Source organism: Acanthopagrus latus, chromosome 23 (genome assembly GCF_904848185.1).
Source record: "Acanthopagrus latus isolate v.2019 chromosome 23, fAcaLat1.1, whole genome shotgun sequence".
In the NCBI taxonomy this organism is placed as follows: Eukaryota; Metazoa; Chordata; class Actinopteri; order Spariformes; family Sparidae; genus Acanthopagrus; species Acanthopagrus latus.
In genome coordinates this window covers 16,886,786-16,903,284 of record NC_051061.1, presented here as the reverse complement: position 1 = coordinate 16,903,284, position 16,499 = coordinate 16,886,786, and the positions used below count along the sequence as shown (strand labels likewise).

At 41.1% G+C, this 16,499-nt stretch overlaps 2 protein-coding genes across 2 annotated transcripts; both read left to right on the top strand.

Moving 5' to 3' along the window:
- Nucleotides 1-425: 425 nt before the first annotated feature.
- nmt1a (N-myristoyltransferase 1a) lies at nucleotides 426-8,712 on the top strand. Its single transcript, XM_037089504.1, has 12 exons — nucleotides 426-712; nucleotides 2,729-2,834; nucleotides 3,205-3,349; nucleotides 3,470-3,588; nucleotides 3,867-3,958; nucleotides 4,068-4,184; nucleotides 4,706-4,876; nucleotides 4,963-5,071; nucleotides 5,443-5,613; nucleotides 5,710-5,874; nucleotides 5,960-6,097; nucleotides 7,047-8,712. The coding sequence occupies exons 1-12, from the start codon at nucleotides 603-605 to the stop codon at nucleotides 7,065-7,067; spliced, it is 1,464 nt and encodes a 487-aa protein (XP_036945399.1). The 5' UTR covers nucleotides 426-602; the 3' UTR covers nucleotides 7,068-8,712.
- Nucleotides 8,713-9,963: 1,251 nt separating this feature from the next.
- On the top strand, nucleotides 9,964-16,408 carry retsat (retinol saturase (all-trans-retinol 13,14-reductase)). Its single transcript, XM_037089463.1, has 11 exons — nucleotides 9,964-10,123; nucleotides 11,551-11,733; nucleotides 11,906-12,147; nucleotides 12,849-13,050; nucleotides 13,134-13,331; nucleotides 13,422-13,541; nucleotides 13,887-14,025; nucleotides 14,655-14,764; nucleotides 14,855-15,024; nucleotides 15,496-15,655; nucleotides 15,735-16,408. The coding sequence occupies exons 1-11, from the start codon at nucleotides 9,964-9,966 to the stop codon at nucleotides 15,881-15,883; spliced, it is 1,833 nt and encodes a 610-aa protein (XP_036945358.1). The 3' UTR covers nucleotides 15,884-16,408.
- Nucleotides 16,409-16,499: the final 91 nt, after the last annotated feature.

The window sequence follows — 16,499 nt, the reverse complement described above, 5'->3', positions numbered from 1 at the left end:
CGTGTATTACATTGAGTCTTGATTATCTATTCTGTGACATATGCAAATTAAGTTGCTAAATTGCTTAATGTCTGGTCCCCTGTAATAACATATAATTTATTGCATATCCATGCACATGCATATATGCACCAATGTCCCAAACAAATTCCGAATTTATACATTTGTGAGGACACATAATAATAACATAATAAAATACAAATGTTAAGTTTTCTTTAATAACTTTATGTAAAGTCTAGATTGTATACCAAGCATATCGTCATGTGCTTCCTGTCAAAAGCTTCACTGTGTTGATAACACGGTGTGTCCCGTTGACCGGACGCAGATCACATGGCTCCCATCATGTATATGTGCATGTGAGAGAAGTTACATGACATCCGCCAAATTCCAACTTTTTTTTTTTTTTTTTTTTGATCAGGGTTGTGAGACATTGAAGTGAGTCAAGACTTTAACGCAGACCTCCATTGTGAGCATGTGCTTATTGTATGTTGTTTGAAGCGGCCGCTAGACGACAACAGTGAAGACGTTACATCGGCGCTCTGAGCCAATAGTATCGACAGAGGTTTAAAGCCGTCGATGGCACGCGGTGGTTCCTCACTTCCTGAATGAAGATGGCGGATGAGAATGAGACAGCACCGATGCCGGAGAAAGAAGATGTAGAGGACCACGGACACTGCAGCGACTGTGAAAATGAAGAGCACCACTTCGACGACGGGTAAGAAGGCGAGCTTTTGCGGCACAGCGGTGTGAAATGTGTCACGTCGCCGTACGCTTTGGCGAAGCTAGTGCGGGCTAAAGCCTCGGCGAAGTAGTCGGGGTAGACAGCCATGGATGGAGGTCGTCCCGTCCACATGCGCTTAGCTCATTGGCTAGAAAATACATTCCGCTTGCCGGTTCTGTGGTGTGATTGGCTGAGAGCGCGTTCTGTTCCTCGTGTGGGCGGACTTTAGAGCCGATCAGCTCTGTTAGCAAGGCGTAGTATGGGAGCAGAAAAACCAAAGTGCGCTTGAAAGCTAGTCATCTAACCAGACACTAAATTTACTGTCACTTGCACAACCTGCCGAAAAAACCTTATCGTTTTATGAAGGTGACAGCTTGTTATGTTACTCGCACGCGGCTGTTGGCTGCTTGTAACTGATTCAATTCATGGTAACCCCAGTTGACATTTAGCTAGTTAGCTTGCATGATAGCATAGCTGTCAAACCCCTATTGTCTGTAAATGGATCGCAGTGCAGACAGTTGGCTAACCAAAAGTGAAACCAGCCAAATCGGCATGTTGTTAGACATGCAGCATGCTAATGACATGTGTCTTGGCTTTTGATTACCCAACTAATCACAGACATATTAAATATCCTTAATTAGCTTAGCTCTCGGTGGCTACTACTTCAAGCAGGCTTTGGTGGAAATCCTGATTTGCGTGGAAATGGCTCCTGTTCATGTTTACCAAGCCGTGACACACATGAAATGAGTCTGAGCCTGCTAATAATAAGGCGTGTCCTGCCTGCTCACTCAGAGTGCGTTTCCTGAATCTGGTACCTAATGGAGAGATAAAGTGCTATTGTAAGGCAGTGGTGCCAAATCCTTTGTGGCGTGTGACCTCTTCAGAGAAATCACTGTCTACATGTAACCCTTCATCTCTGTGGTCATGAGCTGTGAGTGAGCTCTCCCTCTCATGTTGATTTCATTCAAGGATTTTTTTTTTGAGGCCTGAAGAGGTGAAAGCCCTCCAGTACTTCAAAAGAAAAAAAGAACAAAACAGTTATATTTGTGTACCTGACTCCCTCCACTACTGTAAGAGGGAAAGTGATGGACCATATTACAAGAATTGATGTAAATGCTTTTTTCGAGCAACACATGAAGCTCCTCTGCACACTCACACATACAGAAACAAAGAATAGTTCTGGCTGTTAGCCTGTCCACGCGGCTGAAATGGAAGCCTGTGGAACAAACTATTGAATGTTTTGTTGTCCATTGTCCTGGTCCCTCACTGACCTCTTGGACATACATGTGCACACACTCGTAGATACCATACACTCCTCTCCCAGAGGTCATGTGATTCACCATCTGTGCTGGTGTTACATATACAGGCCAGTGCTTGGCCTCTCTCCTGTCTTGGACACTAATGAGATTATCCTCTGTAAGTATGCAGTCTCTCTCAGGCCAGTGGGATAGCTGGGTGGGGGTGTGTGGTTCCTCAGGTTTTAAATGAGACAGTGGGGGTGTTTGACAAACAGGCAGGACCACCTGTGTGTGGTAATTTTAATGTTATGGATCCTTTTTCTCCTGTATCACTTGATACAGTTGAGTGAAACAGTCCATAAGTTTCTAGTACTCTACCTTTATGTGTCCCACCAGTTTCTTGTGACCTATTCTGATGTTCTTGTTCTGATGTGGTAGTTCTTACATTAGACACTATTGAAGTAAACAAACAGCTAGCTTATTAGTGTTACTGAGAATTGGTTCTCAAGATAAGTCTAGGTGAACCTTTTCCAGTTGACAGTGATTTTGTTTTCTAACTGAAATATGAATTGATGTTGGAAATGAACAGCAGCGAGTATAACTTCGACTTCAGCTGTGTGTACATGTAGTATTTCATAATCCTGTGTTGATCATTGTGGCTCTTGTAAGCATATCCCAGGTAGCCATTTAAAATTAGACATTTTGACAGGATGTGACTTTCCTCTGGGGTAGCAGACTAATAGTGATGCCTTCTATTTCTGTCCTGTTTTAGTGACAGGGGTCTGGGCGACGACACTGGCGCCAAGAAGAAGAAAAAGAAGCAGAAAAAGAAGAAGAAATCTGGTGCCCCAGAGGCAGCTCAGGACCCCCTTGCCAAGGCATGAATTACCACATTTTAGAGTTACAGCAGTTGTGCTCATGGATGTAAAAAAAAAAAAAAAAAAAGTCATGATACAGGAAATAATAGTAATGCACCTACTCTCCATTTTCTGCTCATGTATGGCTGAGTACCGTATAGCTGAATTGGCTGTAAATAATGTTGCAGATTGCTGCATTTAGAGATTTGTACACTGCTAACTCATTGTACAGCACTCTGCTGATTAGACGCTGCATGTTTACAGCTGCATCATTCAAACTCTCATCTTCCTTGGCTCTTAAAATCACACTAGAACTGTTGCGATAGAAAATAATGGTTCATTTGAGGGAATTTTTCAGTTTAGATACAGTTTGTTTTTACTGTCTAAACAGGTGAATTCATTGCCAGCTGATAAACTACAGGAGATCCAAAAGGCCATTGAACTGTTCTCTGTCGGCCAAGGCCCTGCCAAAACCATGGAGGAGGCAACTCGGAGGAGTTACCAGTTCTGGGACACGCAGCCCGTGCCCAAGCTAGGTATGACATTTTGTCAGTGCTCTCAGTTCTGCTCCGGGGTTCAAAATGACCTCACACAATGAATGTCATGTATCATGGGTGTCTTTGCTTCATGTCAGAAACGGTTTCGTTTTCCTTCAGGGGAGACGGTGACATCACACGGCTCCATTGAACCTGACAAAGACAACATTCGTGAGGAGCCCTACAGCCTCCCACATGGCTTCAGCTGGGACACCCTCGACTTGGGGAACCCTGCTGTGGTAAGAGAGTCTATAACACACAAACGCTGACAGCAGGAATACACGAGAAAGTTGTCTCTCATTAGCTGTTTGTGTGAAACTGTCTCTGTATTCTCGTTAATGTTTGTTTGCCTTTTTAAAGAACTTGACATACTTATTCAATCTGTTTTCTGATCATGTCTTCTTTAAAGTATTTTTTATGTTACTCACCTGTGTCTTTGAAGGTTGTAATGAAAATATTAAAGTTATATTAATAACTTAAATGTATAATTCAGGCCTGTTTTTTGTGGTAAATCTAGCTCAAGGAGCTTTACACGCTTCTCAATGAGAACTATGTTGAAGATGATGACAACATGTTCCGATTTGACTACTCCTCCGAGTTCCTGCTCTGGTAATTCTTCTCAGATTTGATATTCTCCCAATTTTAAATGTTTCATTCAATATTAGGGGATTACAATACATGAAAGTATTTCATTTAATGACTGAGCTCTCTCTCTCAGGGCCCTGCGGCCCCCAGGCTGGTTGCCCCAGTGGCATTGTGGGGTGAGAGTTAACTCTAACCAGAAGCTGGTTGGCTTCATCAGTGCCATTCCTGCTAACATCCGTATCTACGACATGTAAGTGAACAGTGCAGCATGAAAGAATATAATGGATTCAATCAATCCCATCACATGCTACATGGAAGAAGATAATTAAGTCTACTGTTTAATTTGCTCACTCATGAATGCATCCAGTCCTGAGTTGCCTATAAATCATAGGAGTAATAATTAAATGATAATTTCAGCATTAAGGTTGGAAGTCTTTCTAATATCCGACCCCCTCGTGTATTTAAATGGAGGAAAAAAACTTAAGAAACACCTCAATATAATGTTAATCCATGTTAAAATAACACAAGAGCACTGTCATGAATACCACCTTTACAAAGTTTATAATCACGGAATTCTAATGGATTACATGAAACTCTGAAATACTTGTGTTCCTCTGTTTTCAGACTCTTAGGGTTAAATGGTAAAAGTGCAACAAATAATAGATTAATTATGTAACATTAATGAGAACAGTTTGAAATATTATCATATATATCAAGTTACTGTTGATTTTATTGCCATTCACATAATTGATTTTTTTGCTTGATCTTTAGAGAAAAGAAAATGGTTGAGATCAATTTCCTCTGCGTCCACAAGAAGCTTCGCTCCAAGCGAGTCGCTCCGGTTCTGATCAGAGAAATCACCAGACGGGTCAACCTGCAGGGTATCTTTCAGGCGGTCTACACTGCTGGAGTGGTACTGCCCAAACCTGTGGGCACATGCAGGTGGGTCTGACGGAGTAACTCTCCACATACTGTATGCACACTCTCTTCTCTGTTCTGCTTTGACTGTGTTCTGTTTCTCTGTACAGGTACTGGCATCGCTCTTTGAACCCACGGAAGCTCATCGAGGTGAAGTTCTCCCACCTGAGCAGAAACATGACTATGCAGCGTACCATGAAATTGTACCGCCTGCCTGAGGTCAGTGGAAACAAATTTTATGCTACAAAGTGCACAGTTAATTAAACAATCATGAATTTTTATAAACAGAATTATCCAATGTTTGTGGCTTCCAGCTTCTTGATTGTGAGGATTTGCTGCTCCTCTTTGTCATTTATGATAGCAATTTTGCTTTTAGACTATCGGTTGGAAAAAAAGGCTATTTGAAGATATTGTGGTAAACTCTGGAAAATTGTATATAGTATTATTCACAATTTTGGGGCAGTTTTGTAGATTATACCAATAATTATTCGACTGATTATGGACATATAAGAAGATTAATCAATAATGAAAATAATCAATATTTTCTGCTGTGACTTTATTCATCTCCTCCTCTGTCTTCTCTCCTTCAGGCTCCCAAGACTTCAGGTCTGCGACCAATGACCAAGAAGGATGTGCCGGTGGTTCACCGTCTGCTCCGTGAGTACCTGAGCCAGTTCAACCTGGTGCCCGCCATGACCCCAGAGGAGGTAGAACACTGGCTGCTGCCCCAGGAGAATATTATCGACACTTACCTAGTGGAGGTATAAGTTGTAGTTTGTACAAGACAGTGTTTATTCTTTAAATTAGTCCATCGTCCACGAGAGGCTTAGTAAAAATGTTGGTTGTTTCCTTGGCAGAACGATGGCAAGGTGACTGATTTCCTGAGTTTCTACACACTGCCCTCTACCATAATGAACCACCCTGTGCACCGCAGCCTAAAGGCAGCGTACTCTTTCTACAATGTGCACACCACCACCCCTCTGCTCGACCTGATGTCTGATGCCCTCATCCTGGCCAAATCGGTATGTGTTGCACTTCAATCCACGTGTGTGTTTTCTGAAATGTTTCCCCCAGGGATCTAATGAGTTTTTTCTTCTCTTTATCCAGAAAGGGTTTGACGTCTTCAATGCACTGGATCTAATGGAAAACAAGACTTTCTTGGAGAAGCTTAAGTTCGGCATTGGTGACGGGAATCTACAGTATTATCTGTACAATTGGAAGTGTCCCAGCATGGGATCAGAAAAGGTACATTTTCTGCTAAGACTGCTTATGATAATAGTCATAACCTCAGGCTGTCTGCAGGCCAGCATTGAATTTAGTTTCCTCAAAAGGCCTTAAAAGTTTATAGGTAAAAAGTGTTCTCTGCCCTGCTGCTGGTGGTAATACTTGGTTATAAAATGTTGTATCAGATTGCAGGCCTTCAGGAGATGTTCGACTCAAAAGTGGGACAGTGTTTTGACAGATTGAGCTACAGAAGGCTGTAGCAAACACTGTGACTTCTGCTCACTGCAGCTGCTGAAACTCCTTATGTTATAAACATTTTCATCAACACCAACATGTGAAATTAAACAGTCTTGTCAGAGGCAGAGTGGAGCTTGACAAAACATACAGTTAAAGTTAGTATGAAATGATGGTAAAATAAACAAAACGACGAAGTGGGTGTAAAGACATTTTTTCATAGTTGCATTCATAGCAACAATTTACATGTGTCAATAAAGGCTTGGAGAGTCTGGAACATTTTAATTTATTTACCTTGAGAGTAGAAATTATATTTCCTAACAACTATTTTCCTTGACTTTCTAATTGAAATGTAAAAGTAAGGCAACTCTTACAAATTGTCAACAATTAGTCAGAACTGAGCAGTTCTTACCACAGTAGTCTTCATTTACCACAACCTACTTCAAATGCCACCAAAATGTGCAGTTTATGTTGATGTTATGTGATGACAATGTGTAAATAAATAAGAAAAAAGGGTATAACCAACTAGTGTATCTGGAGCCAATCAGCAAGGGAGGCAATGTTTAATCGAGTTGTTGCACAACGTGACTTGAAACCGCTAGAATTTCACTCTTGAAAAGCTGCATGAACCCTGTGTGTATATATGTAAATTATGAATTTGAATTCTTTGTAGCATGTTTCAAGTTTCAAAATATGACTGCACTCCTAATGCCTTCTTTTTATCTGTCTGCCTCAGGTTGGGTTGGTGCTGCAGTGACATCCCCTTTACGCCATTAACAAGTGTCACCAACAAGCCAGGAGAGACCGCACCATCGCACTGACCACCTGATGGATGGATTGATGACTTCCTGCTCCAGGAAAGGAAAAAAAAAAAACCCACCGCCCATTTTTACTTTTTGACCTTTTGAACTTTGACCTGCACTACCGCTGCCAGGCGGGGAGGCAGAGAGAGTCTGCCTGCTCTTCCTCCTCCCTCGTTCACATGGACCTTAAGCCATTGTAGTTACCATCCCAAACAACACATATGTCATCTGAGAGCTGTCTTGATTGTACCAAACACACATACACACAAGAACAGTTGGCACAGTTTACTGGATACCAAACACTCACTGTTGGCATACCTACAAACGTACCATACATGTGTAAATAAAATCAAACATTACTGCGGATGATGCCCTAACACATACAGACTAGAATCTACTGGTTTATTTTATTCATAAGTGCTTTTTGCAATTAAAAGATAAATGTCATCATTCAGTTTTAGAGAAAAAAAGAAAAATCAAAATGATCAAAAAATATTTTAAAGAGGAAAAGGCTCAAAAAGGTGAGGTAATAAATACCCAAAGTGGACACCAGATAAGGGCTTCTGTTAAGATTTCTCTTGTCATGCTTGACCCTGTCTTCTTTTTTATTTTTCTCATCAAACCCTCTGTTCTGCCAGTCATTAAGGAGCTGTTTCAGCTTTAATTGAAGAAGATGTTCATGCTGTTTGTCTTCTGGAGTTCTTCTCATCTGTATTAACTATCATGACCCTCTTCCTCCTCCTCCAGCTTACTGCACTAACAGAAGAAGCTCTGAAACACAGACTGATAATAACAATGAACCAGCTCAGTTGGAGTAAAAAAAAAAGAAGAAAAATCAGAATCATCAGTCGTGGTTGAGTTGGACTGCCACACAGGAGGTTGAAGGCATTCTGACGGCATCGACACAACATATTTATCAGCAGGGATCAGATTTGTAATGACACCTCTTGATTTAACTGTGCCCCAGTTTCAATGTCCACCCTACTGGAAAGGTCTGCAGGGGCTCAGGTCGAAATCAGATTGAATGTGCTTTGCCAGCATGTTTGAAGACTTTTTGAGCTTATTGAGTTGACTTTGCTTGAGGGAATCACACAGAAAGTCTTAAATATTCATAAAAAAATAAAATGCATAAAAGAAACACATGGCAAAAGCTGAATGATCTGCCTTTATGTTTACATGCGCATAGCATATTATGTTTAGTCTTTGCTGTGTAAAGGGCATGATCAGGGTTTGTGTTTGTCATATTATGAAGTAACATCATTATGCTTTCATAGGCTTTATTCAGGAGACAACACACATGATAGTATTGGACAACATAATATGAAATATGAGTATTTTCTTGGAGTGTTTCACCTCAATAAAATGTTTTGTTCAGGTGAGGTTGTGAGGATTCTGGGTGGATGTTGCAACTGGGCCCACAAAAAGTAGTCTAGCTTGTGCAGGGTGAATGGTAAAGGTGATGATGTTTCTTATGTACAATGTTGGTTCTTTTTGCAAACAGATGTGGGTCTCATGGTGTATGATGCGGGAAATGACTGTGAAGATGCAGGTGATCTTTTTTTTTTTGAGCAAAAAAATAAAATCTAGAAGTTGCTGTGAGGTTTTTCTGCATGTTTTTTGTCAAATGGGCCAAATGCAAATGATTATTGTATTGTTAAGAAAAGATGAAACAGAACTTTATTAATTCTGAAGGGAAGTCTTGTGCACATGATTACTGAGAAGCGATACTGCACACGTTAAGTTCCACCATGGTGATAGGATCATAAGTTTTCTTAATTTCAGCTGACTTTGTGCTACTTTACCTGCTGTGTTCATTAAATCAAAAATAATTATTAGCATCCTACATCTTTAAAGAGCATTTGACATAAAGAGTCAGAGACTGTGACCACGGTGAAGAAAGGTTTTTCATGCTAACTGCAGTGAAAATGTTATCTAATGTCATGGGTTAAGTGATACCTTGTGCCTTTTGGTTCTGGTTAATCTGCATGTATTCATTCACAAAGACTTGGTGTTTACCTTGCAGTGTTTCTATTATTTTCTGTTATTACAGATTGTCAAACCACAAGGTGTTTGGAAAGACAGGCAACATCTCATGTCTTTAGTTAAAAAGATACAAATACTCAACTTTATGTATACACTTATATAACACTTTTCAAAAGAAATAATAAAACTTGTATGGAGATTTAGACATTACAGAAATGTCTTAAATCATACATAGAAATACGTAGAAAATGGAATATAATACAACTGAACTACATTGTTCAAAGATACAAATACTCAACAAACTGGTATTGCTATACAATACTGTTACTACAATTTATAATAATAATGATAAACCTCATGTATACAAAACTTAATAATACGTAAATAGATATAATGTTGCTATTGGGGTTGATACATTTTAGGACTTAATTTGAAATATATAAAAATGAATATAATAAAAAAAAAATGAACAAATAAAACCGAACATAATATTTGTAAAAAACAAAAAACAAAAAAACAAACAAAAAACAAACAAAAAAACAACTTAACTAAACTTTTTGTTTTAAGAAAATACGTTTTTATAATAGATTAAAAGATTATTTTGAATGCTTACAGTTGTAGCAATGATAATTAGCATTATATAGACTTGTTGTTATGAAACACAGCAGAAACGTGATTTTCGTCCAGGGGTCACTTGCTCTTTGAACTTGACGTTGATTGGTCGAGACTGCATGACAAGTTTTAAAGACAGGCTCTGATTGGTTGATGTTGTCGCCTTTCAGTTACGTAGGCGGTACTACCGGGGAGGTGAAGACAGTGGACGGAGCGGTCGTCTTCCAGCATCCACCTGCCCGATAAACTGACAAAATGTGGTTCAGTGTAGCGATAATTTGTGTCGGGTTCGTGCTGTTTATATTTAAATATGTCTTCAGCGGCTCCGGGCCCAATCCCTTCGAGGTGGACACTCGTGAACCGTTGAAGAAGATGGTTCACGATCGGAAAGAGAAGAATAAAGTTCTGAAGCAAGGTGAGTTGAGCTCACAAGGGCGTTAAACACGTTGTAAACAATGGCTGCAGAAGAATTTACACTTTGTACAGCATCGGTGTGGCATGTCATGTCCTGTCACCTGCTTTCTTATGACATGGCGGTGATCTTAACTATGCAGGGAAGCATTCCTCCGCAAGAACTGGGCTGCTCTGTGCGTGACAGTCATGCGTGGTGAAGTGAAGTCACTAGGGGCAATATCACCAGACTCCCTTACAAATTGTGAGATTTTAAGAGTTGTTGGATCGTGAGAAGAAACTTAACAGACCTTGCGGAGCGACTGCAGCAAGCTCTTAAGCCGATGTGCCTTGTTGTAAATTCGGCATTAAATACAATACATTAAAATGTTTCTATCCCTGTAAAAAGTGAGTTTTTGGCGCGGCATCGCTGTTAAAGCCTGTTTTTCCTGCTTCAAGTGCATCCTGTCTACTTCCGCATCCAAACCTGACCTCCCAGGAGCTGTTTGAACACACTGTTTTTAAACTGATTTCACTATTTACTCCAAATGTATTTAAATATTTAGCATATTGACAGTAAACATGTCAACTTATACAAATCCAGTAAACGGGAATTCTTTGGAGAAAGAACAAAGTGGAAAAATTCACCAGATTCCCTTTAAAAAATGCTCAATTTTGAGAAGAAACTGTAAGAACTTTTGAGAAACACTGTATTGAATAGTCTTCTACTTCTAAATGAACCTATTAAAATAAGTGAAATTAGTAGTGAAAGTAATAACTAACTGATTGCATGCACTTCCTCATCCAGATTTATCTTAAAGTAAATCAAATAAAATTTCTGTTGCTGCAACCACTCTCTACAAGCTCACTGTCATGTTGAATGTGGATGTGATGGTTTCTTTGCAACCTCAAGTAACCTAAGGTTGCCAGAAAATGTTACTAGTTTTGATTTATTTTATTGAACCCATTATTCTTAAAGCTATGACAAGTAACAAGATATTTTGGAGTCCCCTGCGGACAAATTGGTAGATTTTCCACCATCAAAACATCAAAGTACAACATCAGAAATAAAGTTGATCAAAGAAAAATCACCTCCTGCTTCTTTTGTGACTGGTTAACATTCTATTCACTGTCACTTTGCCAGGGAAAATGTAAAAACGGGCTCCTCCAGTCTGCTCGTGGACCTGATGGCAGGCGTAGTTATTCTCCCTGATAATCTTGTGAAGGTCATATAGAGCCATCAGTATTGAATAAAGACTATTTCATGCAGGTAACAAATTCCTTGGAGTAGCTATATGTGTCAAAAATGTCAATGTCTATCACAGATTATGTGGACAGCACTTTTGTAAAGTCAATTCTCACATTTACAAAGCAAGAACTGAATAACCTCTTCAAATATGTTGCTGATGGTTGCCATGGTGTTGTATGAATGTGCTGTTACCTTGTCTTTAGGTTTCCTGGCCAGTAAAGTACCCAAAGACCTGGATGCCATCATCATTGGCAGTGGGGTCGGTGGACTCGGGCTCGCTGTGTTGCTGGCCAGAGTTGGAAAGAAAGTCTTGGTTCTGGAGCAGCACGATCGGGCTGGTGGATGCTGCCACACGTTCACGGAGAAGGGCTTCGAGTTTGACGTCGGTGAGAAGGATGGCTCTTGTTTCTTTTTAGGGATACGTGAAACTTTGGGGCATATAAAAACTGTGCCAGTGTGCGTCAGTTTGGGCATCTTTTTGTGATCTAGACTGATGAGATGGGAATATTTCACAGCAAGACACTGACTTCACACATGCAACTCTGACGCGTCCCTCAGGGATCCACTACATCGGTGACCTGCTACCACACAAGCCGTTCCGCTGCATGTTGGACCAAATAACCAACGGGCAGCTGCAGTGGGAGCCTCTGGACAATCCCTTCGACCACGTAGTGCTTGGACCTCCAGAAAACCGGCGCCATTATCCCATCTACAGCGGCAGGAACCGCTTCCCCGAGGAGCTGAAGAAGTGCTTCCCTGGAGAGGAGAAGGCCGTCGATGAATACATGAGGCTGGTCAAGGTGGGGTATTTTTGTGATTGGGTGGTTTAAAGTATCAGGACAAAATAATATGAAATAATAATCTTTTTTTCAGTGATAATTTAGCGAATCATTTCTGTTCGTGCAAATTGCCCTCTCCTCCAGTGAACTGTGTGTTTATAAACTGTACTTTAGCACAGAGACGCTTCACCATCCAGACGTCTGGTGGTGTTGTCACTGATTCGGTTCAAGGGTCGGTAAACCAAAGGTTGGAGAAACTGGCAAGGCCTCCAATTAGCTGACATATTACATAATTTTATCAAGTTGCAACAGCGTTTTGCTTTGACATATAGATAAAGAAATGTCACTGTCTGTTTATCTTTGTGAGGTCAGTTAAGTGCAACCTTTTTCATTTCTCTCAGTTTATTGTTTGTTTCTTTAAAACTGCTGTTAAGAAGCTGGGAAGAAATGAGCTTACAGATGCAGCTGCAGGAATAAAACAAAAACAAGCAGACAAACAGAATAAAGGAAAAAGGGCCAAGAGCAAAAGATCAAGTGTTTTTATGGGTTATTTTTTTGTTTGTTTCTTCTCTTAAAACACACCATATGTAGCATATGTATTAGTAATGGTCCATGATTAAATGTCATTGCTCAGCTTTGCCATGCTCACTCAAACTCAAGTTGCCTAAACTAATCAACTGATTTATTATTTATTATCATCCCGACTGTCTCTGTATCTTCAGAAAGTAGGACGGGGTGTTTGGTTCCTCGCTCTGCTGAAGCTCCTGCCCGCCCCAGTGGCCAAGTTCCTGGTCTACATCGGCCTCGCCAAACGTCTGTCCTTCTTCTTCCAAATGGCGCCCTGCAGCCTGACAGAAGTGGTCAATGGGCTGACGGAGAACAAGGACCTGAGGGCCGTGCTCACCTACATCTTTGGCACCTATGGTAGGATCAAGCCATTGTTCCGCTGGTGTTGTCGGTTTTATTTCTTCAGCACTGCGCTCACAGTTTCCGTCTCTGATCTGCAGGTAACGCGCCAAATGATGCCAGTTTTGCCATGCACAGCCTGCTGGTCACTCACTACCTGAATGGTGCCTGGTACCCGAAAGGCGGCGCCAGTGAAATTGCTTATCACATGATCCCCATCATCGAGAAGGCGGGCGGTGCCGTTCTAGTCCGAGCCCCGGTCCACCGCATCTTGTTCAACGACGCCAACGAGGCTTACGGTGGGTTTGATTTCCCCCGTTTTTCTCAACACGTGGTTCAGCTCCTGTGCGGGGGAGATTCAGTGAGTTTGTTTGATTTTATGGTTTCAGGTGTGAGTGTCATGAAAGGGCAAGAGGAAATACAGGTCCGTGCCCCTATTGTCATCTCGAACGCCGGAATCTTCAACACCTACCAGAAGCTGCTGCCCAAAGACCTCCAGGCCATGCCGGGTAAAGAATAAGAAGCACATTTTTGGTCATTTTTAAAATCTTTATTTATTCATTCAGTTAAGGCTCAATCAACATCCCCACAATAACAAAAACAGATGATTAAAAACCAAGAAAGGCAGCAGTTTGTGCAGCAGCGTTTTTCCTTGATGAATGAGTTTAGCTATTTAAGTAGTTGCTGATTAATCCTCTTTCCGCTGACACAGTGACTAATCAGTTCTGCTCAAGAGGAAATTGGGAAGAAATGACGGCTCACTAATCGGCCTCTTTAATCAACTGAGGGCAAAAACGTGCTCCCAGTCTACTTGTTGATTTTCTCTGACGATCTGATGCTCCTGTCGCGTGCAGCTATCCAGAAGCAGCTGAGTATGATGAAGAACGGCGCAGGCGGCCTGAGCATCTTTGTGGGTCTGAACGGGACGAAGGAGGAGCTGGGCCTGGGAGCCAACAACTACTACATCTTCACCGAGAACAATTTCGATGATCTGTGAGTCGTCCTGCATCTTGTATCTGTTGCTCTGTTACAGTGTACATTTTAAACCTGGCCAAACAAAACCCTTTTTATTTAGTTTTATAATGTCCGTCTTTATCTGTTGTTGGAGTTCTGGCCACTTAACCCTGACAGACTAATCTGAAAATGAGAATTATCATAAAAGTCTGCACCAATAGACGGTCCTCTCTCCAAAGACGGCCATACGTGCACATTTTTTAATTTTAATTTGACGCAGTTAACTTGAAATAACAAGTGAAGTATTTTGTCATCTCAAGATAACAAAGTTTGTTTCCTTGTGATAACAAACGGCTGATTTCTCAAATAGTAACATGGACGTTGACCATGACATCCACTCACCAGTTTGTTTCCTTTTTTTTTTTTCCCTCTCGTTGGAGCCCTTGTGATTTGATATGAGCATTTTGGATTATGGTTAATTATGTTCAGTGATAGATGTAACGATATTGTAATTGATTATCTTGCTGTCTAGCGATGGTGAGATAAATAACCCCATTATGAGAAAAACAACTTCTGTAATATTGCATCTGAAAAATAACCGTGCCTACAGCTGTTCTCCACTTTGGAAAGCTTCTTGCTATTTGATGTCTGTGAATTTTCTTTCGCAGGGTTGAGAAGTACATGAACGGAAAGAGGGAAGATTCTGCTAAAAGCGTACCTCTCCTGTTCGTCGGCTCCCCGTCAGCTAAAGATCCGACCTGGGAGGAAAGATCACCAGGTACAGAAGCTCGTGATGTGACGCGGCGTGTGCAGTAAAGCCAGGCAAGACTCAGAATGACATATCGTCTTGTTTTTCTTTCCACACCAGGCAAGTCCACCATGAGTCTGGTCAGCTTCGCCAACTACGAGTGGTTTGAGGAGTGGAAAGATGACAAAGTGAACAACAGAGGGGCAGAATACAAAGAGCTCAAACAGGCTTTCATTGACAATATTCTGGAGGTTGTTATGGATGTCTTCCCGAAAGTAACCAGAGACAAGGTAACGTTTTTGAATCTGTCTGTTGTTCTCTTTAACCTTCTGTAAGTTGAAGAACATGAATTAAAAATTCACATAAAAATGTAGGAAAATGTATGACCTTTGTACCCATATCTCCTCTTTTATTAACACCAAACTGAATCAGATTAAAGGGCTTCTTCCATATGGTGCGCCCACAAAAAAAGCTTAACATGACTTTAAATCAGAGCTGCAGAGAGCTTTTACTCTTCGTATGGATGTTGATGTTTGGAGGTCCATTAGAGGATTTGTTTGTCTTGTTCAGTAATGGATTGATCGCAGTAGATTTAGGTCATGACAGTCTCGTTCAACTAGATGTTTTGTTACCCTTCATTCATATTTTAAATTTCTGAACAGATGCAGCCGGTGATACAGAAGACTGAAACCAAGGTAGATTCCCTGGTTGATAAAAATCTGTATATTCACGTGCCTGTCGTTGTTTGTGTGTGTGTGCAGATTGAGTTCATTGACGCTGGAACCCCCATCACAAACACACATTACATCGGAGCACCTAAAGGGGAAATCTACGGAGCGGATCACGGCATCGCCCGCTTCAACCCCGAACTCCACGCCACAGTGAGACCTCAGACTCCACTGAAGAACCTCTATCTGACGGGTCAGTGTGTTCTGTAGTTGTCACCTATAATTCACGAGGAGCCTTTACAGGATCTAAACTCTGTGTTTGTCTGTTGCAGGTCAGGACGTGTTCCTGTGCGGCTTCGCTGGCGCTCTCGCCGGAGCTCTCACCTGCGGCTCGGTCCTTCTCAATCGCAACCTGCATTTGGACGCCATTGCCCTGGCAAAGAAAACTAACTATGTTAATGCAAAACTAAAGGGAGAGTAAATGCATGGCAACATTCAGCTGAGTGACAGTTATATACTGTAATTAATCACTACTATCATCTCAACAATGACACACAGACTTCATCAAACGAAAGGCCTGATATTTTAATCCCAATGAGGAAACTTCTCTTTCACACTACACACGAAACAGTAAATAGATGCAGGTCGCAGAATGCATTCACACCGCTCTAAGCGTTTACCTTCGCCTCTGTACTTTTAAAATATGCACTAATAGTAATGGTAATACCTCAGTTTTATGAGTAATGTAAGACGTGGGATGTCCTACTTCTGAGTCACGATGCTGTTGAGTTTTCAACAGTCAGCCGGCACTAATCAAAACAAATTATGACCTCAACTGTTCGCAGATGCTTTTATATAAACCGTTCACCATGTTGAAACTCATCATGCAGCTTGTGTGCTATGTCATTCCAAAATGCCTTTTTTGTGTAACTCTGTGCCTGTGTGGTGTGCAGTTTGTAACAAAGGTTGCTCCCTTTTTTTGATAATAAAGGGTACTAGTGATGAAGTGGCCGCAATTTTGTCTTTTTGTGTGTTGATTTTTTTTTTAAGTATTTATATTTCTCTGTGTTAGCTGATGTTTCTCCACCTATTTCTCT